Source organism: Cnephaeus nilssonii, assembly GCF_951640355.1.
Source record: "Cnephaeus nilssonii genome assembly, chromosome: 7".
Taxonomy (NCBI): Eukaryota; Metazoa; Chordata; class Mammalia; order Chiroptera; family Vespertilionidae; genus Cnephaeus; species Cnephaeus nilssonii.
In genome coordinates this window covers 69,783,493-69,809,234 of record NC_137078.1, presented here as the reverse complement: position 1 = coordinate 69,809,234, position 25,742 = coordinate 69,783,493, and the positions used below count along the sequence as shown (strand labels likewise).

Below are 25,742 nucleotides of genomic sequence, written 5' to 3'. Positions count from 1 at the left end.
TGTTCCAAAAACAATAAAAATCAAGAGAATTAAACATTTATGGATAATCCCTAAACAAACCATATTTTGTAATCTCAACTAGTCCCTCATACAAACTTGATTAACCTTTAACATTTCCCTAGTTATACCTTTTTCCAGTTCCTAAGGCCACTGATGTAAATCTTTACTACATTCCTTAAATCCTGACTCTACCTTCATTTTTAACTCAGACCTTGCTTCCCATCCCTCCAACATTTAAGCATACTCCTATTTTAGAAGCCCTTTTCCTCAGTTCCATACCCCTCCCTGCCTATTGCACAAATGCCTTATCTTGAATTTCACTACTTCTTACCTCCCCTTATTTACTCTTCAAACTACTCCAATCTGCCTTCCAAACTCTCACTAAGGCAGTGGTTCTCAACCTTTTTAATGCCACGACCCTTTAATACAGTTCCTCATGTTGTGGTGACCCCCAACCATAAAATTATTTTCGTTGCTACTTCAGAACTGTAATTTTGCTACTGTTAATGAATCGTAATGTAAATATCTGTGTTTTCCGATGGTCTTAGGCGACACAGATATTTACATTACGATTCATAACAGTAGCAAAATTACAGTTATGAAGTAGTAATGAAAATAATTTTATGGTTGGGGGTCACCACAACATGAGGAACTGTATTAAAGGGTCGCGGCATTAAAAAGGTTGAAAACCACTGCACTAAGGGCATCAATTGATGTCCAAACTGACTTTTATCTAGTCAATCCTCTCAACAGTATTCAAGGCAAATCACTATTCCCACTTGATTGCTACATTCTTCTTCAGTTTTTTGTTTCTTTTCTCTTTTCTTTTTTCTTTTCTTATATCTCTGGTTGTCCCTTTTCACTCTTCTATGCAGGCTTTTTTCTTTGTCAATCTCTTAAATGTGTTTGTGGTGATCTGAAATCTGTCCACAAATTCTTTGACACTCCTTTTACAAAATAGAGCCTAATTCGCCTCCCCATGCTTAAAATTCCCATTCCCAAGAGCCTGAGCTAAACTTAATGATTCATTTCTAATGAACAGAATAAGGTGAAGTGATATTCTCAGACTAGGTCATAAAAGGCGCTGTGGCTTCCTCCTTGCTCTGACTTGGATTGCTCTGCTCCCTCTGGGTGAAGCCAATGCCTTGTCATGATGACACTCAATGGAAAGGCTATCTGGTGAGGAACTAAGGCCACCTTCCAACAGCCAGCAATGAACTGAGGCTTTCTGGGAACAGCTCTAAAAGTGAGTCATCTTTGAAGCAGAACCTCCAGCTCCAATCAAGCCTTTCAGATGACTGCAACCCCAGCTAATATCTTTTGACTACAACGTCATAAAAGACGCTGGGGCAGACCCACCTAACTAAGTCACTCCAAAGTTCTGAGCCACTGAACCTATGAGATAATAAATGTTTGCTGTTTTAAGTTGCTAAGTTTTGAATAATTTTTTACAAAGCAACAGATAACTAATCCAATGATGTTTCTCAGCATCCTGTCCAAAGGCTCTATTATCTCACACTCAACTCTGTGTATGTAAAGCTAGTATTGTCTATAATCCAGATATTTTCCTAAATTCCAAACCATATGACATCTTTTCATCAATTTCAACATGACTCAAAGCCACCACCTTTCTCCCCCAACGTGTTCTTCCTACCTTCCCTATCAGCGTTCATTGAGGTAAAACCTAAAACCTGGATTTCATCACACTCTTCCTACCCTTTCACTCACATCCAATTAATCACTAAGGCCTACAAATAGTGCTCTCCTGATCATTTCTCTGCAATGACAGTATTTAAAGAATATAAATTTCATCTGAACCCATACATCAATTTTAAAATCAGAGAGATAACAACCAGACCATAATGTGCCACTTAATGTAATATGTTCCACTTACAAAGTATTCTTTCCCCCCAAAAAACAAACTGAATTTGATTAAGCTCCTAGCTCTAGGAAATACATAGAACAAAGGAACATGTTTAAATATACCTCAAAGATGTTACCAACAAAATCTGGAATGTGGACAATTCTACAAAACAAATCATGGTTTCTTCAACAAATAAATGGCAAAGAAAAAAAGAGGGAAGGAGGACACATATTAAAAGATATCCAATTTTATATGTAGATCTTGTTTGGAAACCTGACTCACATAAACCAACTGGTGAGGGAAGAGATGTTTGAGACAATCAAGAAAATTGAACATTGACTGGATATTTGACAATATTAATTATTATTAATATTTAGTTATAATAGTAGCGTTGTAACAACATTTTTAAAAAGAGACCTTAGTTTTTAGTAATACATTCTAAAATATTTGCAAATGAAATGATATGGTGTCTGGGATCTGCTTTAAAATAATCCATTGGGGGGGGATGAAGGTACTGATGGGAGTATTAATAAAACAAGATTGGTCATCTATATATATATATATATATATATATATATATAAGGCTTAGTGACCGACCATACGTACATCCGACCATCCTGCTGGTACATATGATGCACACTGGCAATTTTAAAATAAACTTTGACTCACACGTGCGTGATATATATAACCTCACACTGGCACCAATCGCATGCGTGTTTTAATTTTATAATACTATACTATATAGACTATTTTGACATGTAATTTTTTGCAGTAATGTAATTACCGCACGAATCTTTCTTCTAATTAATTTCCTTTCAATGTGCACAAATCCATGCACTGGGCCACTAGTCTACACTAATAAAAGAGAAACATGCAAATTAACCGTCACTCCACTACACCCACAAGCCACGCCCACCAGCCAATCAGGAGCAAGTATGCCAATTAACCCAACCAAGATGGCAGCTGGCCACAGAGCTGGAGCAAGCAGGAGGCTTGGGCTGTCCCGGCGATGGAGGAAGCCAAGCTTCCCACCCGCCCTGGCCTCCGCTCAAGGCTACAAAGTTTCAATTACAGAAGATAAATAAATTCTAGATACTTGCTTCCAGCCAGCCCTGGCCTCCGCTCAAGGAGGCGCTGAAAAAAAAAAGAAAAAGAAAAAAAGGAGGGGCTGGGACCTTGGGTCACTGGGGGGTGATCAGGCCAGGATGGGACAGCAGGGGCCGTTGGGGGTAAGCAGACCAGCAGGGGGGACCAGTTGGGGGTGAGCAGGCCATCAGTGGGGGTCAGTTGGAGGTGATCAGGACAGTGGGGGAGGCAGTTTGGAGTGAGCAGGCCAGTGGGGAGGGAAGGTGGGGGCACGCAGGCCAGCAGGGGGGGCAGTTGGGGGTGATCAGGCTGGTGGGGGGGCATTTGGGGGCGAGCAGGCAAGAAGGCAGAGTGGTTAGGGGCAATCAGGCAGGCAGGCAGGCAGGTAAGCGGCAGGAGCCAGCAGTCCCGGATTGTGAGAGAGATGTCTAACTGCCAGTTTAGGCCCGATCCCTGTAAACCGGCAGTAGGACATCCTTCGAGGGGTCCCAGATTAGAGAGGGTGCAGGCCGGGCTGAGGAACACCCCCCACCCTGTGCACAAATTTTGTTCACCGGGCCAGTAGTATGTTTATAATTATACTAGAGGCCCAGTGCACAAATTTGTGCACTGGTGGGTTCCCTCGGCCTGGCCTGCGAGGATCAGCCAAAACCGGCAGTCCTACATCCCTCAAGGGATGTATTAGTGCGCGAAGCGGCAGGTGGCCAGGGAGGAGCCCAAGCCTGGGCTGAGCGCCATGCCACTCCCGCTCATCCCGGCCCCGCTGCACCTGCTGCACCTGCTGCCATTACCACTCGGTAGGCTCGCTGCCATTCCACTGCAGTCTCCGCACACCCGTCCTAGGGCGACAATGGCACGCCCATGACTGAGAAGCAGCCGCGGGCTCGCACCCAGTCAGTCCCAATGCTGGTCCCAATCCCTGGTCCCGTCCAGATGGGGGAGGGGCGCACAGAGGGAGTGTCCGCAGGTAAAGCTCACGCCTCTGCAGCTGTACTCACCAGCCATGAGCCTGGCGTCTGGCGCCTGTTGGTCAGCTGAGTGGTGCTCCCGTTGTGGGAGTGCACTTACCACCAGGGGGCAGCTCTTGTGTTGAACGTCTGCCCCGGGTGGTCAGTGCGCATCACAGCTACCAGTCAACTGGTTCCTTACGCTTTTATATATATACTAGAGGCCCGGTGCACGAAATTCGTGCACAGGGGAGGGGGGGGAGAGGTGTCCCTCAGCCCAGCCTGCACCCTCTCCAATCTGGGACCCTTTGGGGGATGTCCAGCAGTCGGACATCCCTCTCATAATCCAGGACTGCTGGCTCCTAACCACTCGTCTGCCTGCCTGATTGTCCCTAACCGCTTCTGTCTGCCAGCCTGATTGCCCCCTAACTGCTCCCCTGCTGGCCTGATTGACATTTAACTGCTACCTTGCTGGCCTGAACACCCCCAACTGCCCTCCCCTGCAGGCCTGGTCGCCCCCAACTGTCCTCCCCTGTAGGCCTGGTCCTCCCCAACTGCCCTCCCCTGCCGACCTGATCGCCCCCAACTGCCCTCCCCTGCCGGCCATCTTGTGACAATGTGGGGGTGGCCATCTTGTGGCAGCCATCTTGTGATGACATGGGGGGTGGCCATCTTGTTGTGGTCATCTTATGACGACATGGGGACGGCCATCTTGTGACTACATGGGGGCGGCCATCTTGTTGTGGCCATCTTATGATGACGTGGGGACAGCCATCTTGTAACAACGTGGGGGCGGCCATCTTGTGGTGGCCATCTTGTGACAACGTGGGGGGTGGCCATCTTGTGACACGAGGGTGAGAGGGTCAATTTGCATATTACCTCTTTATTATATAGTATAAACTAGAGGCCCGGTGCACGAAAATTCGTGCACTTGGGGGGGGTGTCTCTCAGCCCGGCCTTCACCCTCTCACAGTCCGGGACCCCTCGGGGGATTTCTGACTGACAGCTTAGGCCCGCTCCCCAGGGGACTAGGCCTAAGCTGGCAGTCAGTCAGCCCTCTGGCAGCCCAGGAGACCTTGGAGGATATCCACCTGCCAGCTTAGACCCGCTCCCCAGGGGATCGAGCCTAAGTTGGCAGTCAGACATCCCTCTGGCAGCCCAGGCGCCCTCAGGGCATGTCTGACTAACAACTTAGTTGGACATCCTTAGCGCTGCCGCAGAGGTGGGAAAAGCTCCCGCCACCGCCGCTGCGCTGGCCAGCCATGAGCCGACTTCTGGCTGAGCGTCACTCCCCCTGTGGAAGCACACTGACCACCAGGGGACAGCTCCTGCGTTGAGTGTCTGCCCCCTGGTAGTCAGTGAGCGTCATAGCAACTGGTCATTCCTGGTCATTCTGCTATTAGAGCCAATTTGCATTATACCCTTTTATTATATAGGATAAGCTAGATAACAGGAGTTCATTTTACTCTCCTCTTTTATGCACGTTTGAAGATTTCTATAATAAAATGTTTTTTTTTTTCTATTAAAAAAAAAAAGTGTTTACAACACTTAAATGACAGTCCTGAGGGTAAAGTTGAAATTCCTTAGCATCGTTTATCAAGAAAGCCTTTAATTATATATGACCCCTATTTACCTCTCCAGCTCATCTCACAACTGCCTACCACAGCCCCAACTGCCTACCACAGCCCAAGCTCCAAGATGGACAAGTTCCTTACTCTTGCCTCCTCCAAAAACATTCTATCTCAAGCAGCTTAAACCTCTCTCTCAGCTCACATGGCTAACCTCTACTCATCATTAAGGCAACAGCAAACCTGCTTCTTCCAGCAAACCTTTCCTGACCCTCCAAGACTGAGTCAAGTAACCCATCTATATAACCCCCAAACATACTATGCTTCTCTATCATAACTCTTACTTGTGCATCCCATAGTAGAATCTAGGTATCATGAGGGCATGGATAATTTCCATCTTATTTACCATTTTAACCCCTCTTGCTAGGTATTTATCAAATAAATATTTGATAAATTTACAAAAGGCATGACCTTTCCACTTTCCAACTTCTCACATATCTATACATCCCTCAATTTTTCTTCTTTTCCCATCTTCCTTCCTGATCATGATGCACATAAATGGTTGGCTGTTCACACAGCATTCCCAAATTTATATCCATAGCTTTCTCTACGCATCTCATCTAATAAAAATTCAACTAGTAAATTCTAATCTAGCATATCTTTATCTCCAGGCCCGACCTACGGCTCCAAGGATTCAATCTCCTATCTTCAATCTGTTATCTCCCAAACTCACCTTCACGCTAGAGCTAAGAAATTATCTTTTCTTAATAACCCTTATGGTCTCAAGCTTCTCAATTTGTGCATACTTCCATTGCCTGGAATGCCCTTCTCTTTTACCTTTATCCTTTAAGTCTAGGTTCAATTGTCTCCCTGGCCTTTCCCAGGCAATGTTCCCACAGCAGTCTAGTCTTATTTATATTATAGAATTTATCATATTGTTTTGAAATTATGTATAGGTGTCTGCTCTGCTACATTGTGAATTCCTAGACAGAAGGGACTCTCTCCTTTATGCTTGCAACTCCAGCATATAAAGTACAATGCCTATTATAAAGTCAGCCCCAAATAAATATTTCCTGAATGGATTACATCATATTGTTTCTATTAATTAAGAGACTGAGCTAGAGCTGAAAAGAGTGGCTAAATCTACTTCCCTAAAGGAGGAAATCAGTTTCTCTGTTCCTCTACTGGGCAGAGTAATAATATATTAAGCACTTTTTCAAAAACTTCGGATAGGTTTAGGTTTAGGTCAAGGCTGAGGACCAGAGAATAAGGCCCAGGCTAAGGTAAGCTTTAGGAGAATCTACTCAGTTCACAGCAGTTTTAGTGATCCTAACCCAACCCTGAGATTATCCCAATATCAATTTTCACACAGGCGGACTCTAAAGCAAGACCAATCTAGTTTAAAGGTTTTCATAGTCACACTAGAACAGATCTACAACCAGAGCCAGGCCAGAATCCAAGGAATTTTTGAAACACGGAATAGAGTGACTTGCTATTTACTGCTCTGCTTAAAGGCTGTGCAACTAATTCTGATACTCTTCCTGGAAGATGTAGCTCCAAGTTATCAGCCACATGCAAGTCATTAAGATGTACTTTCAAATCTTTCAGAATCCTAATGTACTGAAACAATGTCCAAGTGTACAGAACTCACTGCCAACATTCACTGTGTTGCCTGCTTTCTCTTTAAGTGAATACCTATCTTTTTCCCATCTTTATATTGGACCTCCTTTAATCAGGGGTTGGATATTATTTTATATTCACAAGATGATTTTAATTTATAATATTTCTCTGCTGTTTCTCTGCAAGCAAATGCTTTAACACCAAAAAAAAAAAAACAGAAAAGAAAATAACACCCTCTAAATAGCCATTAGTGAGAAATATGATACCTCCTTCTGCTGGTGAGGATGATGTTTTATAGAATCTAATTTCAGAAGGGAAGCTAAGTGTTTGGGTGGGAATAGTGGGAGGGGTCTATGAAAAATCTGTATTAGCCAGTAAGACAAAGAGAAATTTGTCAAGGTATTCAGAAGCTAAAAGGGTAAGGAGGCAGAAAAAAAGACTACACTAAATAAAGGAAGAAAGACAGGAAAAAAGAAAATTCTGTTTGGGGTAGGAGCTCTCCAAAACCCATTTGAGGCCTCTCTAGTATGGCCCCACATGCAGACTCACACAAATTAGGCATTTGTAGAGTAACTGAATTCCATAGTGCCAGTCATTGGAATTACTCTACCTTGAATAAGCTGGAAAGGTTCCATGGGATTTTCTGATTATCAGATCTACTGAAACTCAATATTACTCATCAGTTATCTGAGTCATGGGATTTCATAATCACAGTTTTCAGAATATAATGTTTAGTTACCTCTCCTTTGTGACTACCTAAAGATAATCTTGAACAATATGTTCAAATCTCATTCAGGTTTGGCCTTTCTTCCCCCTTTAAAAATTATATAGAGAAAGGAAGTTGACATTTGAAGGATGTTGAAAGTTTCTACTCCTACAGGCGTGCCTTAGTAACTCACAGCTTGCACTTTTCTCCTTCCTGTAGTGAAAGTGAAGTTTAGTGGAAAAAGTCAGAAAGCTAGGAATTTGGAATCCTGGTTACACCACTTCCTGCTAGCTCTTAGGTCTTGAGCAAACAACTTAAAAGCCAGAATGCTCAGATTCCAAAACTGTAAAATGAGGAAATAAATTGGGGATAATAAATACCTACCTTGACGAGTTATCGTTAGCAAAATGAAGTCAGGGAACCTCTAGACTAGAGTATAAACTCCAGAGAAACGGTGAATGTCTTGAACTCTATTGATTCTTGCTCACATGCACCCCAGCGTGCACACCCACTCACATATACCTAGCCTAAAGCAATAACATATAGTGGGAGCGAGCTCAATAAATATTTCTTAAATGACATATTTTTTTTGTCCCTTGTCTTGTATTATTTTTCTAAAGCCTTCAGGGCATTCTTTTTTTCTGTCCTAAGTGCTTTCCTCCCTATCATCAGCTATTCTTAACTAGACACCATTCAGAGAAAGTAATGCCTCTTAATACCACCCACCTTCCATTTCTAATGCGATGGGGGTGGAGGGGGTAGTCAGAACATAAGATTCACAGCAATTCATGGACTTGTACCACCGCCACTGATTCGTGCTTAACGACAGTCAAGCCGCGAACCCAGCCCTCCCTGGAATGTAACTTTCAGGAGACACCGTTCCACCCGTTCTCTTCGCTAACAAGAGACTGCTGTGTAGGGAATCCTCCGCTCTCCAAAGTTAAGGCACCGGTTACTCTCGCCTCCCACTGAAACAATGCGGGCCGACAGGAGGGACTTCGGAGCCCTGGGTGCTGCCCGAGGGCGGGTCCCTATGGACCTGGCCCAGCTGCGCTCTTCAATCCCAGGAGGGAAGCTAAGGGGCGCGGCCGCCTAAGGGCCTGGGGGGACAGGGTCCAGCCCGTGACAACGTGGGCAGGCAGCACGCCCCGCGCCACCGGGCCCTATCAACCATGATTACCACCACCCTCACGGCCCAACTACCACCCCGGGGACCCCACCCACGCTTCACCCCCCACGAAAAAAAACGAACGCGGCTGGCCCCCAACCCATAAATCAGACAGCCACCGCCTGTCTATTGGCTGCACCCGCATCTCCTTCGCCCTCATTGGCTATCCGGACCGTAAAACCCTCCTCTCCGAGGGAACCCTCGCGTACGGCGGCACCCCCAGCCTAGCAACCTCAACCCCGCTACCAAAAAAGCCCGGCCCCCCTCTGCCCAGGGGTAGCGACGCCCGAGAAGCTCGGGGCCTCGCCCCGCGGGGACTCACCGTGTAGTAGGAGAGCAGCCCCGCATTGTAGTCCAGCACGAACCAACGGTACTGCCAGCCCTTCATCACGTTAGTCCATTTGCTCAGCGGCCCCTCCATGATGGACGCCATCTTGGGAGCCGCCAATGACAACAAACGACTTGACGTCATTCGCCTATAAGGCATTCATCAGGCCGGGGGCGGGGCCTCCGCGGGCAGGGGCGGGGCCGGGCAGGGGCGGGGCCGGGCAGGGGCGGGGCTAGCGGCTGCTGCTTCACCTGGTCTTGCCAACCCTCGCCCCCAGCTATCGTCCTCAAACACGCTTTCTTCGATCGCCTGCTGTGTGTAGAACTCGGTGCCTGGGATGTGACAAATGCAACCATGAGTACAGCTATTAAGATGATTTATTACAAGAATTAATTTTACTAGCCATAACGATACCTTACGGTTCCAAAAGATTACACATCTGGCCTTTCGTTTTTGCATTCATTACGCAAATCCATTCATTTTATAAATATTTGCTGTTTTATGCTTTGAGCACTCAGTAGGAGACTTAATGTAGGGTTGAGGGGAACAGGCAATAAAAATAAATAGTAAATTATCTTGCATATTCCTGTATTATTAGTATACTAGTAGATTGTCCTACTGTATCCAGGCACTGTTAGACATTCTGAGAATTAAACAGTGAAGGGGTCAGACAGGTTCCTTGCTTTCTAAGAGCTTAAATTTGGTGATTGAAAGCAAACACTAAACAGTAAACAAGGAAAATATCTAATACTGATAAAGGCCTTACAGAGAACTTAAGTTTATGTAATAGGAAATCAATGGGTGGCTACTTTATGTTGGGTGGTCAGGGCAGGGCCCCTCAGAAAATAACATTTAAATTGAGATGTGAAAGATAAGAGCCCACCATGCAAATATCAAAGGAAAGAGCTAAAAAGGAAACTGGGAAGTGGAGCATTAGCTGTAAGTGGCAGTGAGCACAAGGGAGAGGTTTTCTTTGTATTTTACTTTATTTTATTTTGGACTTAAAAAGTATTTTGTTTATTCAGGTACTGTTTTGTGAATCTCTTCTCTTTGCTGATAACAGAAGTGCTAGGAAAAAGAATATCACTGAGAGAGCTAAACAGAGAACCTACTTGCTAGCTAATCAATTAGCTACAGATCTAAAGTAAATTAAAGTTTCTCACGCTTGATCAGTTAGATATCTTTTCCCCCAGTTATTGAGGTATAATTGCCATATCACATTATATAAATTTATGGTGTACAATGTAATGATTTAATATATGTATATAGTGTGAAATTATTACCACATTAAAGTTTAATTAACATCCATCACCTCACCTCACAATTTTTTTCTTGTGATGAGAAGTTTTAAGGTCTGCTTGATTAGCAACTTTCAAATATACAATACAGTATTGTTAACTATTGTCACTATCCTATATATTACACCCTCAAAACTTTTTTTATCTTATAACTGGAAGTTTTTACCTTCTGACCACCTTTAAGTTTGATGTAGTCACACATTTTTAGTTTTGCTTTTATCATTGCCAAGACCAATGTAAAGAAGCTTTTTCTTTATGTTTTCATCTAAAAGTTTTATGGCTTCAGGTCTTACATTTAAGTCTTTAATCCATTTCTAGTTACTTTTTGTGAGTAAAGATAGTAGTGTAGTTTCATTTTTTTGCATGTGAAGATCTAGTATTCCCAGTGCCATTTATTGAAGAGACTATTTTTTCTCCAGTGATTATTTTTGGCTCCTTTGTCAAATATTAGTTGACTGTATATACAGGTTTATTTCTGGGCTTTCAATTCTGTCCTGTTGGTCTATGTTTCTGTTTCTATGCCAATACCATACTGTTTTCATTACTATAGCTTTGCAATATAGCTTGGAATCGGGAAGTGTTCTTATTTCTCATGATTGCTTTGGGTATCCAGGTCTTTTGTGGTTCCAAAGAAATTTAAGGATTATTTCTTCTTTCCTATAAAAAAAAAATCCCTTGATAGGGATTGCATTGAATCTGTAGATGGCTTTGGGTAATATGGTCATTTTTAACAATATTAATTCTTCTAATTCATCAACACAGGATATCTTTCCATTTATTTGCCCACATACCTAATAGTATTAATCGTGAGTCCATATAAACACATGTCTGTGTTTTCATTATGCTACATAGCCTCCCCAAAATACACTACACACTTGTCACAGAAATTTTATGTCTAGAAACATTATTCAGCAGAAAGCCTCATGTTGCTGATGTCTTTTGGGATAAACAGAGTATTGGATCTTGAAACATCATGATTCAGATTGAGTTAAAAGATTTACATAGGTTAATTACTACTCTTCCATTAGCTTCTTAAGAGCAGGAACCAAGTTTTGCTCATCTTTATAACCCTAGAACTACCCCAGGGTCTGGCACACAGAATGTGCTCAGTAATTATTGTTTGATCTGAATTATGTGTTCCATTGAAACTGATCTACTAAGTTCCAAGGGTTGTGCTAAGCATCATCACCTATACTTTCTCCTATAATCCCCACAACAATTATTGAGCACTTATATCATTACACCCATTTTACAGATGAGGACAGTGGGACACAGTTATTGAGTGGCTTGCCCAAGGGTTACACAACTAGTAAACAGCAGAACCAGAATTAGATTCCAGGTTTTTTCACCACAGATCCATTTCACCCGTGCTACAAGCTATATTTATGATGTCTATGTGTAAATAAATGTCTTGGCCATGACACAGGCAGTATCATAAGTTTCTAAATCAGTTTTGACTTTTATCAGGGTCACCAGGCATAGGCAGGTTCTACTTAGCTTCAAATGTCAAAACACAGGTCAGCAGGGAGAGCTGGGAGCAGGGCAGTTCTTGACTCCATGTCCAATTGCACAGCACTTTGTCCACATTCTACACCACGTGTCAAACTGCATGCTTTAGATCATCGGCTAAAATTAAACATGGAGAAGACATATCAGCTCTCATTCCTACATTCCTCAGTGACTGGCTTTTCGTGGAAGGAGGTAGCAGCTGAAGCAGAGAAGAAAATGGGGATTAGATTCAGAATCAGAAGGAAGAGATGAGGTTCATTAAATAGCATAAGCTCATCAAGGGCAGGAACTTGGACTAATTCATCCTGCCACTTAGAATATCAATAAATATTACACTGATATGATTCTTAAAAGATCATTCTGGTAGCAAAATTGAGAACAAATCAGAGAGGGGCAAGACTGGAAAAAGAAGACAAACTAAGAGACTTTAAAAGTCAAGCAAGCAGTAGAAAGAGTATAAACGTAGACAATGACAGCAGGAATGGAGAGTGGGAAAGATACTGTATTGTATATTTATTGAGTAGCATTTCATTTTATTTACATTTATATTTATTTATTTGTATTATGCATATATATGTATATATACATTCATATACATATAGCATCATACATGTGTGTGTGTGTATATATATATACACACACACACAACCACACACCCAACACATTCACACATATACACATACACATACACACACACAGAATACGCTTTTTCAATCAAAACAGAAGTCTGTGGCAAGGAGGGGAAATGGGTTCTATTTCACATCAACATCGGAGGCGTGGTTCCGTAAATCTACGACACCAGGGTCTCATTTGAAATGACAGGCTTGACGGACTGAGTCCGTGCAGAGTCTATGTAAGCTTTCAAAGTCCAGTAAAATCGCTGTTCGTTGTATCCGAGAGGCACAGCCAGATGGATAAACACTAAGGAAAGTCATTCTTTATCCAGATATTTCCAAATTCTCCTTCATGTGTGCACACAAATAGTCAAATCTGGGAATTGGTGTTTTTCAAGGTTTTGTCCATTCTGGAGGGTGGCATGAATGGAGTGTGGGTTATTAGATTCTTCCAATGGGAAGGGGAGAAGAGGAAGCTCAATTTGATTTTCTTTTTTCTTTTTAATAAATCTTTATTGTTCAGATTATTACAATTGTTCCTCTTTTTTCCCCTCATAGTTCCCCTCCACCCGGTTCCCACCCCCCCTTGCCCTTACTCCCCCCCGCCACTGTCCTCATCCATAGGTGTACGATTTTTGTCCAGTCTCTTCCTGCACCCCCCACACCCCTTTCCCCCCGAGAATTGTCAGTCCACTCCCTTTCTATGCCCCTGATTCTATTATATTCACCAGTTTATTCTGTTCATCAGATTTTTTATTCACTTGATTTTTAGATTCACTTGTTGATAGATATGTATTTGTTGTTCATAATTTTTATCTTTACCTTGTTCTTCTTCTTCCTCTTCTTAAAGAATACCTTTCAGCCTTTCATATAATACTGGTTTGGTGGTGATGAACTCCTTTAGCTTTTTCTTATCTGTGAAGCTCTTTATCTGACCTTCAATTCTGAATGATAGCTTTGCTGGGTAGAGTAATCTTGGTTGTACGTTCTTGCTATTCATCACTTTGAATATTTCTTGCCACTCCCGTCTGGCCTGCATAGTTTCTGTTGAGAAATCAGCTGACAATCGTATGGGTGCTCCCTTGTAGGTAACTAACTGTTTTTCTCTTACTGCTTTTAATATTCTCTCTTTGTCTTTTGCTCTTGGCATTTTAATTATGATGTGTCTTGGTGTGGTCCTCTTTGGATTCCTTTTGTTCGGGGTTCTCTGCACTTCCTGGACTTGTAAGTCTATTTCTTTCACCAGGTGGGGGAATTTTTCTGTCATTATTTCTTCAAATAGGTTTTCAGTATCTTGCTCTCTCTCTTCTTCTGGCATGCCCATAATTTGGATGTTGGTACACTTGAATTTGTCCCAGAGGCTCCTTACACTATCTTCATATTTTTGGATTCTTTTTTCTTTTTGCTTTTCTGGTTGGGTGTTTTTTGCTTCTTTGTATTTCAAATCTTTGACTTGATTCTTGCGATCCTCTAGTCTGCTGTTGGATCTCTGTATATTATTTTTTATTTCAGTCAGTGTATGCTTAATTTCTATTTGGTCCTTTTTCATATCCTTGAGGGTCTCGCTAAATTTATCGTCCTTTTCTAGAAAATTCTTGAAAAACCTTATAACTGTGGTTTTGAACTCTATATCCCGTCGTTTGCTTTCCTCCATTTCTTTCATTTGTGACCTGTTTCTTTGTCTCCGCATTTTGGCTGCTTCCCTGAGTTGATAGAGTGGCTTTGTGTGCTAGGTGTCCTATAGGGCCCAGTGGCTCAGCCTCCCCAGTTACCTGAGGTGGACACTCTTGGTGCACCCCTTTGTGGACTGTGTGCACAGTCTTGTTGTAGTTAAGCCTTAATTGTTGTTGGTATCACTGGGAGGAATTGACCTCCGGTCCAATTGGCTGTAAGGATCAGCTGTGTCTACGATGGGAGAACTTCTGTGCTGGAGACACCCTTATGAGACAAGACTTGCTTCAGTGGGGCTTTGGTGCTCACTGAGTCTGCCCCCTGAGTGTGTCCCTTATGGATCTGAGGAGTTGTAATCTGGATGGGCCCACTCTGCCCCCTTGGTACACTGGCTCTTGGATCTCCAAGGAGGTGCTAATTTAGCCTCTGCCTGAGGCCACCCAGCAGGAGCTACAGAAAGATCTGCAGATTCCTCTTCTTTGTTTGGGTTTTGGAAGTGCCCAGATGAGGCCCAGCTGTGAAGCAATGCAAGCTGCTATGGGGCCTTGGGCCTTCTTTTGGATGTTCTGGGTCTCACTGACTCAGTTGCAGTTTGTTAGGTAAGTTTAGGACCAGGCCATTCATATGCAAAAGTCTCTGTGCTCAGCTTGGATGGGGCGGAGTCTCAGGGTTGAGTAGCATTTTAGAGTTAAGATTTTAAAACTCACTAAACAACAGAATTAAACAAAGATAGAATAAGCAGAGGCAGAGACAATACCAATAATTTGTCTAACTTAATGATTAAGTAATCAAGTTTTGTGTTTTAAAAAAGGAAGAACATAAATGGCTTGTGTTTCTCCGTGTGAAGTTTCCTTTGCACACTCATGCTGTTTAGAAATGTGATTTTTTCCCCCGTTTTTAGCAAGTATCATTACCAACCTTTTCGCAGCTGAGATCATAGGTACAAATTGCTTCAAAATACATTCTGGTATTACTAGTTTGCTGCCTTCTCTTCCTAAACTTCCTACCAACTGCTTTTTTGTTGTTGTTGTTACTATTGTCATGTTTCTTAATTGGCAGTTGTTGAGCATCAAATAAAACAACATTTACAAAATACTGCCTTAACTAAGGGAAAACACAGAAACCTACAAACACTTGACTGTCCTTTGCTATGTGTATAGGAAACAGAAAATCAGACTTAAATATGGGAAAAGCAAAATAAGTTATAGCCTATTTTGTCCACAAACCCTTTCCTCTAGCCAGAGAGCAAGAAAGTTTAGGAAAATTTGGCTACGATTTTGAGGCAGAAGGGGAGCTGGGAAAGAAGAAAAAGTATTTTAGGAGCTCCAGGCTCTGTAAGTGTTCCAAGGAGAGAAAAGAGGAATGCACTTACCTTTTACCCTCCTCTTCTAATGTCCCCTTGGAGACCCACCTCCCAGCTACCCTGGGCTTTGTACATTCCACAAACACCCCTCCCTCAGGTGGAATGGACTTGTCATTTCCTTGTGCCCCACCTAAACTCTGAACAAACATCGAACAGAGTCTGGGACACCTATTGCATTTACTGGTTCAGAGAGACTAATGCTCCCTGCTCCCCGCCGCCTTGAGGACTTGGTCCTATGTGCATACTCATACTTAGCACAGTGCCTGATATGGACAGTATGGAACAGTGGACGCAGCATAGGCAATCCGGATAAAAAGTTGAGGGGAAGCTGGCTTGCTGGAAATACAGTTTTTACTTATATTTTGTGTTTATTTGGGTTGACTTAGAGGAGCTAACAGAGGTTATAATCAGAGACTGGAGAAAGTTTTCAATTTCAGAGGTAGAATACTTCAGGTGATAGAAAGTTGAGGGTATAGGCATAGGAGTGGAGAGCTAAAGTGTGTGGAGAGGTATAGATTACAGGAGACTGGAAGTCAAAAAATTGTGAGACCACCATGCTAGATACTTCATTTACATGGAAGTTGAAAATTATTTGAATAAATGAAATAATTATGATGCAAAATTATTATTATTGTATATAATTAGGTATAACACGGTTTTAATTATATATAGTATGATTTTAATTTTATAAAAAATGTACATGTCTTTCCAAAAGACTATAAAGATGTATAGAAAAACATTTGTAGCCGAAGCCGGTTTGGCTCAGTGGATAGAGCGTCGGCCTGCGGACTCAAGGGTCCCAGGTTCGATTCCGGTCAAGGGCATGTACCTTGGTTGCGGGCACATCCCCAGTAGGGGGTGTGCAGGAGGCAGCTGATCGATGTTTCTCTCTCATCGATGTTTCTAACTCTCTATCCCTCTCTCTTCCTCTCTGTAAAAAATCAATAAAATATATTAAAAAAAAAAAACACATTTGTAGTCACTTTGTGAGATTGCGGTTGATTTTATTTTTTTCTTCATACTACTTTGTATTCTCCAAATTATCTATAAGTCATAGGCATTGTATTTATAGTGAAGGGCAAATGCCATTTTGAGAAGGAATGAAAAATTATAATAAAAAATACCACCAGATAATTATGTCAGCTCTGAATTTTCCAGGTAGGCCATTTATCTATATATATAAAAAGCTAGTGTCCATGACGACCAGGACGACCAAATGACCAGTCACCATGAGGTGCATTGAGCACCTCTCAGTCCCTCCCCCATGGCCCACAGGCTCCGATTGCAGCAAGGCGGGCGGCGGGTGGGCAGGGTTGCAAGCAGCAGCAGGCTACCACACGTGATTTTGCACACTGGGCTTCTAGTATAATCATAATAATATGCTGACCTTCTTCCAGAGCTGGAATAAACAAGCATCACAGTTCAAAGTGACAATATACCAAAAGTGATATACTATCAGATCTTTCTGTCCCAATCAGAAGCCCTGCTGAATTCCTATGACCTCTTCCTCATTCTGTACCTAAGGTTCCATGTGAGCTGACATTGCAGCAGGTCGACTTTGCAAACATAGATAAGTCACCCCCACCATGAATTTGCAGTGTATTTATTCACTCTTTTTGTGGAGGAAGTAACCTTTGCTGAGCCACAGTTGTGTGTCAAGCCCTAGACCAAGCACTGAAGGCAGAGATCAGTCATGCAGGGTTCCTCTCCTCAAGCAGCTCAGACTCCGTCAGGAACCTAATGTGTTGCTGCACAAGGTGATGATTCATGCTAAACCAGAGGAGGGCAAGGGTTCTATGGGAGCACAGAGGAGGGACCTAAGCCATCCTAGTGACAGGGGTAGAGTGTTTTACTCTGCACAGGAAACAGACTCTCCTTGCAGTGTCCTCTATTACCACCTGGGCTCAAGCCTGTGCCATTTGGTGCTTGGATTGCTACAGTAGCTTGGCATTATCAATTCCAATAATGCCCCCTTCCACCTGGCCTTCACACTAACTGTGAGAGCCATTCGTATTTCTAAAGAAAAGATAAATGTAACTCCGTACTTTCCACTCTTACTTTTTGTGTCCTCCTCTCCCCACCTCCAAATATGACACCTTTTTCCTAAATTCATTTTATTGTTGATACATGTTACATCTTTGCTATTTTTGCCCCTTCTGTGTTGAATGTCTTGCCTCCTCTGTGTTTGTCTAAAAAATACATACTCATCTTACAGGGTTCTGCTTGAAGTATTTGTCCTATCTTTTATGAAAATTTTCTTGATATCCCTCTCCCCCCAACTAATTAGAAATCACTGTTCTCTCATTTGAATGGCTACTGTAGTGTTTGTAACACTTTCTTGCATTTATCGAATTGCATGTCTGTCTTTTTCATTAGATTATAAACTATTCAAGGACAAGAGAATACTCTAATTCATCTCAGTATCTCTAGTAACTAGTACAGGCATTGGTAAATATTTTCTGTAAACTGTAAATATTTTAGGCTTTGCAGGCCAGGATTCTCTCTTTAACTCTGTCACTGTAGAGCAAAAGTGTAAATGAATGAACATGACTATGTTCCAATAAAACTTCATTTACAAAACATGTAGCAGGCCAGATTTACCTTCGAACCATAGTTTACCAATCCCTGACCTACTGTATAATGTACAATAAATACCTAGTGAATTAGTGAATTTCTTTAGAATGTAGAATGAAGGGGTAGAGGCAGGATTTGTATCCTATTACATTCTGTGACAGATGCTAATATTTTCTTGTTCATATTTTCTTGGCATTCACTACTACACACTGAAGCTCACTTACAGGCAGTGCCTACAGTTCTTTTTTTTTTTTTTTTTTAATTGAGAAGGGAGAGGGAGAGAGAGATAGGACCATCAATGATGAGAGAGAATCATTAATTGACTGCCTCCTGTACACCCCAACTAGGGATTGAGCCTGCACCCCGGGCATATAACCTGACCAGGAATCAAAGTGGGACCTCCTACTTCATAGGTTGAAGCTCAACCACTGAGCCACACTGGCCAGGCAATGCCTACAGTTCTGTACCTGAAGGTTGTGTGTTTGTTTTTGTTTTTCTTTCTGGCCAGAGAACATATTTGGTCTATGTCAGAGCAAGCTGGAAGTTTCAGAGATTCAATGTCACCAGAAGTAGCCCTGAACTCCGTGATGGATGGCAAGTTGGTGAATAGCTCCCAGTTCCTCACCACTTCATTGGGATATCCTGAATGTGTCCTACCCTATTTCCCAGAGTTCCCTAGAGTAACTGAGTTCCAGTTGTCTACCATGGTAACTAGCTTGATAATGTATACATTTTTGGCTTTCTTTACTCCCTTGTCTCACTACTGTATTCCCACGCAGGGTTCCTGTCATCACATCCTAAATAAGTTGCATTCGAACTCAAACCAAGACACATACTTGTTCTACTACACTGCAATGTTTAGCCAGAAGACCCCTGCTAAGATGTTTTTATTGCTTGTAAAGAGTAACATAAATTATTAGTATCCCCTAAAATATTGGCACAGAATACTCCAGCTATCATTTAAAAAAGAAGAGGGCTCTTAGAGACTGGAATATAGAATGGCTCTGCTATAAACCAGCTGTGTGACCTTGGGCAAAACACTTAACCTCTCAAACAAAAAAACTTTGTTCCTCTGCTGGGAAATAGAGGCAATATCACTCACTGGCTTTTTGTGAAGATGAAATAAGATATAGTATTAAAAATGCCCTACCAAGTACCCCAAATGGAGCTCTAAGGTGGTTTTTCTCTCCAAGTCTAAAAATCTTTTTCTCAGTCCCCATCCTCCTTGGCCTCAGTTAATTTATTTCATTAGATTTATTTCATTAGGTAAATAATATTATTCCTAATACTATTTTGTTCATTATCTTCTACACCTGCATATAGCTTGTTTTCTCATTTATACTGTTAGCTTCCAAGGGTAGGGACTTTATCTTATACTTATTTGTAATTAAGTAAAATCGTGAAGATTTGAGAATGGCTTGAAGGCTGCAAAGTGCTTTGGTTGATCTCTTCCCACCCACTCACCCACCCCCTGCCTTCCCTCTGAGATTCTACAGTCTGTTTACTCTGTCTTTAGGCAGAAAAAACTTCTCACAGATCTACAGGGTTTTAATCCTTAAGTGGGAGCATATCAATTACTAAGATCTAACCTCCTGTCTAATTCCCAAGACTACACAGTGATTTCCAAAACATGGTCCTGGTGCATAATTTATGCACTCACTTTGTAGCTCTGTAATTAAATCTGCAGAGGATTTGGAGACACGCGGCAATGCTGATACATTTCAATACTCCCTTTCCTTATCTATATAGCTAATGATAGATTGTGTTATGATACAATTACTAGTAAGTTGACCCAGGGGATGGATGTGATGACAAATAAAATATTAAGAAGCATGTGAACTTATTGACCCATGCAGTTCTTCCTGACCCACATTCCTGTTATGCTCAGGGTCTGTACCAAACACTTTAGCTCTCTGATATCTAATATGTATGCCCTCAACTGTTCCCTAGGAGTTTTGGTGAAAGAAATCTGATAGTTAATAAATGTTTGCTGTGTTCTGGCACTGTGTGGATAATTTCACATTCATCTTGTTGAGTGCTTACCATATGCCAAGTGCTCTAAGTACACAGTGGATAACAAATCAAACTTGATTTACCCTCTTCCAGCTTCTAAGTATTTCAAATAATATTTTAGCACCGCTTCAAAACTGAAATTTTAAAGAGAAGCAAAAGAGAACTAGATGAGGCCAATAATTGGCCCAAGAAACAGCTTATCCATTAGGCACAGTGCTTAGGACTCAAGACAGTGTTTTAATGTTAATTTCTTTTAAAATCAGAAGAGAAATGAATGTAATAATAATAATAATAATAATAATAATAATAATAATGAAGAATATATACACTGAGTGGCCAGATTATTATGATCTCTGAATGCATAATAATCTGGCCACTCAGTGTATATCCTATATAATAAAAGGCTAATATGCAAATTGTCCCCTCGACCAGGATTTCGACCAGCAGGCAGGCCGGCCAACCACCCATGTCCCCTCCCCCTGGCCAGGCTGGCCGGACCCTACCCATGCACGAATTCATGCACCAGGCCTCTAATATACATTTATATATATTGAGTGACCAGGTTATTATGTGTTCAGAGATCATAATAATCTGGCCACTCAGTGTATATCATAATGAACCCAGCCTGCATTGTATTTGTCTTTATGCCAATGCAGTCATAAATATAACTTTAAATACTTTCTATATGGAGGAAGGGACCCATGAAGGAAAAGTTGCCTAGGGACTATAAAAGTCACAATATGGCCCTGTGTGACAGAAGATTACACTGCTGGTAAGGGACAGAACAAACAAGGTCTGGCAGGCCCTGGTAAGCCTGACATCTCTTTTGATTAGATGCATCTAGAGCAGTGGTTCTCAACCTTTCTAATGCCGCGACCCTTTAATACAGTTCCTCAGACCCCAACCATAAAATTATTTTCGTTACTACTTCATAACTGTAATTTTGCTACTGTTAATGAATCGTAATGTAAATATCTGTGTTTTCCGATGGTTTTAGGCTCTACAGCAGCAGTTCTCAACCTGTGGGTCGACCCACAGGTTGAGAACCGCTAGCAGGGTCGCCTAAGACCATCGGAAAACACAGATATTTACATTACAATTCATAACTAGCAAAATTATGGTTATGAAGTAGCAACGAAAATAATTTTATGGTTGGGGGTCACCACAACATGAGGAACTGTATTAAAGGGTTGCGGCATTAGAAAGGTTGAGAACCACTGATCTAGAGGATGGAAACTCTGCCTTTTTTCCTCTCCTAGTGCCTGGTTCATAGGAATAGCTCAATAAATGCTGAATTTAATTGCATTAAGTCACCCCAAAGTGTTTTATACAGTGCACAATTAACAGTGCATTGTTGCAGATTGAAGAAAACCCTGTAGATGCTGCAAAAATCATGTGGGCCTTTTCCATCTGGAAAATAAACCTGTAAATGAAGTCAATGCATTTTATCAATTTGTAGAATTTTTCAATCAAAAGATTAAAACTGACATATACTCATACTATATATCAGACTTCTGACAAATCTCTGCTATCAGCATGATATAAAAATAAGTATAATTATGTTTAAAATAAAATTTAAAAATTCACCCATTTATTTAACTTCCATTTAGCTAGGAACTGAGGATGTACAAACAAAGAAGCCACAGTGGTCGCTGCCCTTGGGGAGCACATGGTCAACTTAATCTACTGGTTTCACAAAAAATGAACAGACTCTGCAGGAATGTTACCAAAGTGGTATATGTGATTCCAGCTTATCAGAATGAAACATGATACAATTTGTCACATTAGGAGCATAACAGTGGTGGAGCTTATTAGTGCTAAGAGATAGCTCCTAGTGCTCATCATGTCACACTCCTTCCAAAACCCAGAACCCCACCGGTGCCTCGAGCAGCGGTTCTCAACTGGGGACCAATTTTGCACTTCAACCCCTGGTTGGGGAGGCATTGGGCAATGTCTGGAGACATTTTTAGTTGTCACAACTGGGGAGGGGGAGTGCTATTGGTATCTAATGATTAAAAGCCAGAGATGCTGCTAAACATCCTCCAATGCAGAGGACAGTCGCCCACAACAAAGCATTATCTGGCCCAAAATGTCAATAGTGCTGAGGCTGAAAAAAAAAAACGCTGGCTGGAAGAACCAAATCCAAATCTTTCTGCTGACATTGAAGATCTGGACCAGTCTGGCCCTTCCCACCTTTTCACTTTATCCCAAGCCTTGGGCCTTGTTCTCTGGACCCTCCATCTTCTCAGGAACCTTATGCTCCAAGCCCTGTCAGACTGTCACAAAATTGTAAGGCATGCTTAACATGAAGCACTTGGGCTCTGAAGTCAGGCAGACCTGGCTGTGTATCCAGGCTTACTACCTGCCAATTGTGTATCCTTGGACAAGTTACCCACTATCTCTAAGGCTCCGTTTCTTCTTCTGTGAAATGGGGACAACAGTGGTCATTGTTATTTCAAGGACTGCACAAGATGATGCAAGTGAAGCCATTGGACACCGGCGCATCTCTCTGCTCCTGTGCTCTAGATTTCCTTGCCTTTACGACGGCACCAAATTCATGCTTCCTTGGTCCTCAAGGTATATCTCTCCAGCCACCTCAAGAATTCCTACGGGGCAAGAATTGAGTCCAATCTGCCTTTGTCTCCCCAGAACTTGGCACAGCATCCTGCCCACAGTAGTTGATCAGTAAATATTAGTTGAATTAAAATTTTAGCGCTCCCTTTAGAAGAAGACCACCCTGAAAAAAAATTGTGAAAAAAAAAAAGAGAGAGAAGACTACCCTGCCAATAGATTAACAAATCTGTAGTTCTAAAGGAAGCTCTTTATTATGGAGCCATTTGCGGTTTCCTTTGCTGCCTCCACTTTCTCTGCCCACCTTTCTCAGTTTGGGTTTCTAGGGCTGAAGTACTTGGCATGATTCTTGGCCAATAATCTTTCCTCCCTCTTAGAATGATCTCATCTAGCTGTGTGATCTAAAATACCCTTTATATGTCCCCAAATTTATTTTATACTAAATATTCTTTTTTTAAAAATTATTTTAGAGAGAAAGAGAAAGGGAGAAAGGGAGAGAAATATGAACTTGTTGTTCCACTTATTTATGTATTCATTGGTTGTTGTTGTTTTTTTATTGCTTTCAGAGAGGAAGGGAGAGGGAGAGATAGAATGATGAGAGAGACTCATAGATCGGCTGCCTCCTGAACACTCTATACTGGGTATCGAACCCACAACCCAGGCATATGCCCTGACTGGGAATTGAACGGTGACCTCCTGGTTCATACGGGACATTCAGCCACGGAGCCATGCCGGCTGGGCTCAGTGGTTGATTCTTGTATGTACCCTGACCAGGGATTGAACCTGCAATCTTAGTGTATTGGGATGATGCTCTAACCTGCTAAAGCTAACCGCCTCCCCCTCCCCTGGGGTCACCACCAGGCCTGTCCTAATTTATATTTATAGGAAGGATCTCTTCCGTGAATTCCAGATTTATATATTTTAACTGTCTACTTGATATCCTCAATTGATTATATTTAACACACTGAACACAGAGAAACCAAAGTGGTCTTTATAAAATATAAATCTGATGTCACCCCTCCCAGGGCCTCCTTGTCATACTAAATCCTTCCCATGGCCTACAGGCCTGTCTGAGGTCTTGATTTTTCACCTCCTACATTGTCCTCCTTACTCGCTGTCCCCCTTCTCTGAGCCTTTGCCTCTGTCTGGAACATTGTCCCCAGACCAATACATGGCTGCTCATTCAGACCTCCACCAGCGTCACCTCAGGAGGACTTCCCAGCCCTCTCCCCGACTGCCCCATCTTTCTCTAACTTTCTAAGCCGTAACCTTGTTTTACTTTTTCTGAGATATCGTTATCTGAGCTTTATTTGCTTCCTTGATGATTTTGTCTCCCCCACTAGAAAGTGAGTCCTATGAGAGCAAGATACTTGCCAACCTTGTTCCTTACTGTATCTTCAGCACTTAGCCCAGTGCTGGCACATAGTGGGGCCTCAATAAATAGATATTAACTAGATGAATAGTAGAATGAAGATCTAGTGAAGGCACTGGAATGAGAAGGCCTGAGTTCTAGTCCCTTTTCCATCTCTGTATGACCTTGGCAAGTCACTTTGTCTCTGAGAGCCTTAGTTTGTTCATCTGTGAAGTGAGCATAATAACACAACTCACAAGATTGCCGTGGGGATTAAGTGATATAATGCATGCTACGTGCCTGGTGCAGTGCTTAGCACACAGTAGAATGATCAACAAATAGTTGGTGTTTTTTTTCCCACCGAGAGCCTCCGTTTCCTCACAATAGGTGATGTAATACTGGTTGCAGAGTTTTGGGTTGTTTAGAAGTGATAGTTTTCTCTCCTCTGGGCCTTTGCCCATAGTATTCCTTTTGTTCCTCTCTCCCCGCCCCCCACTTACTCGCTGTTGCCTAATCTCCATGTTACTGCCTCCAGGAAGCCTTTCCTGAGATCTCATGCTGAAATAGTGCCTCTTCTGGGCCCCTGCAGGCCTTAGGTGTTTCTGTTAAAATAAATAGACATTACACCTGTTACTGTTCTGCATAGGCCCAGTGAGTGGCTAGAAGGGAGAAAAGATGGAGGGATAGGGATAGAGGGACCCCAGAGGCCAATCTCAGCTGGCCTGCCCTCCCCTACTCCCTAGGGACCCTGCCCTGTAGCTCCCTCAACACTTAGTGGGGCCCTCCCACCTCCATCCTCCAGCACTCTCAACGGCGTGGTCCCCAACCATTGGCTGGGGCCCTCATTAGACCCAAGGCCTCAAATGAGAAGCAATCAGGTTCGGAGTGTAGGTGCCCTCAGCCCCGACCCCAGGGTCCAGGCAGAGGGAGTCAAAGCAAGGAAGCACCTGGCCAGGCTAGTGGCTCTCTGAGGCTAGGCTCAGGGACTCTGGGCTCCACGGGATGTAGGGGCTGCTGCTGCTGTCACTGCTACGGGCCACCAGCACCCTGGGGACGCAGGAACAGCCCCACAGAGTCTACTTGGAGACATTTGAAGATGGGGGTAAGAGGCCAGGCTGGGGGCCGGGAGTCCCTGGGTGGAGGTGGGAGATTGTGGGGAGTGGAAGGGTGGGTAGGGAGAGACCAGGTCCTACCTGCTCCTTGTCAATCACCTGCCTCAGTGGTCTGTAGTTCAAGTTCCTGCTCATCCCTTCCTAGCTGTGTGACCCTGGATGAGTAGCTTACCCTGTCTGTATTTTAATTTCCTACTCTGTAAAATGAGGACAATAACGTGGGTCTTGCAAACTTGTTCTGAGAATTCAACGAGATATGATATGTAAAGCATTGTTCTTAGAATATAGTAGGTGTGCAATGTTTCCTTCATTTTAAAAGCACAAGTGAACTCCAGAGGGAAAATGTGAGCACTAATTGTGATAGTGAATTTTTTGTGTT

At 42.6% G+C, this 25,742-nt stretch overlaps 1 protein-coding gene and 1 pseudogene across 3 annotated transcripts in view; one reads left to right on the top strand and one right to left on the bottom strand.

The window, feature by feature from the left end:
- The window catches only part of OSBPL9 (oxysterol binding protein like 9), a 132,919-nt gene extending 123,458 nt beyond the window's left edge, over positions 1–9,461 (bottom strand). The window contains exon 1 of one of the 2 annotated variants that reach the window (XM_079776922.1): positions 9,282–9,461. In XM_079776922.1, the coding sequence (XP_079633048.1) occupies positions 9,282–9,446 (165 nt within the window). In that variant the 5' untranslated portion in view covers positions 9,447–9,461. The remainder of the gene's footprint in view (positions 1–9,281) is intronic. The other variant, XM_079776925.1, reaches the window with a different exon arrangement.
- A 13,173-nt stretch (positions 9,462–22,634) lies between these two features.
- LOC307103500 (calreticulin-like) overlaps positions 22,635–25,742 on the top strand; it is a 29,207-nt pseudogene continuing 26,099 nt past the window's right edge. The window contains exon 1 of the transcript in view: positions 22,635–22,906. The product of the transcript in view is annotated as a calreticulin-like (transcript). The remainder of the gene's footprint in view (positions 22,907–25,742) is intronic.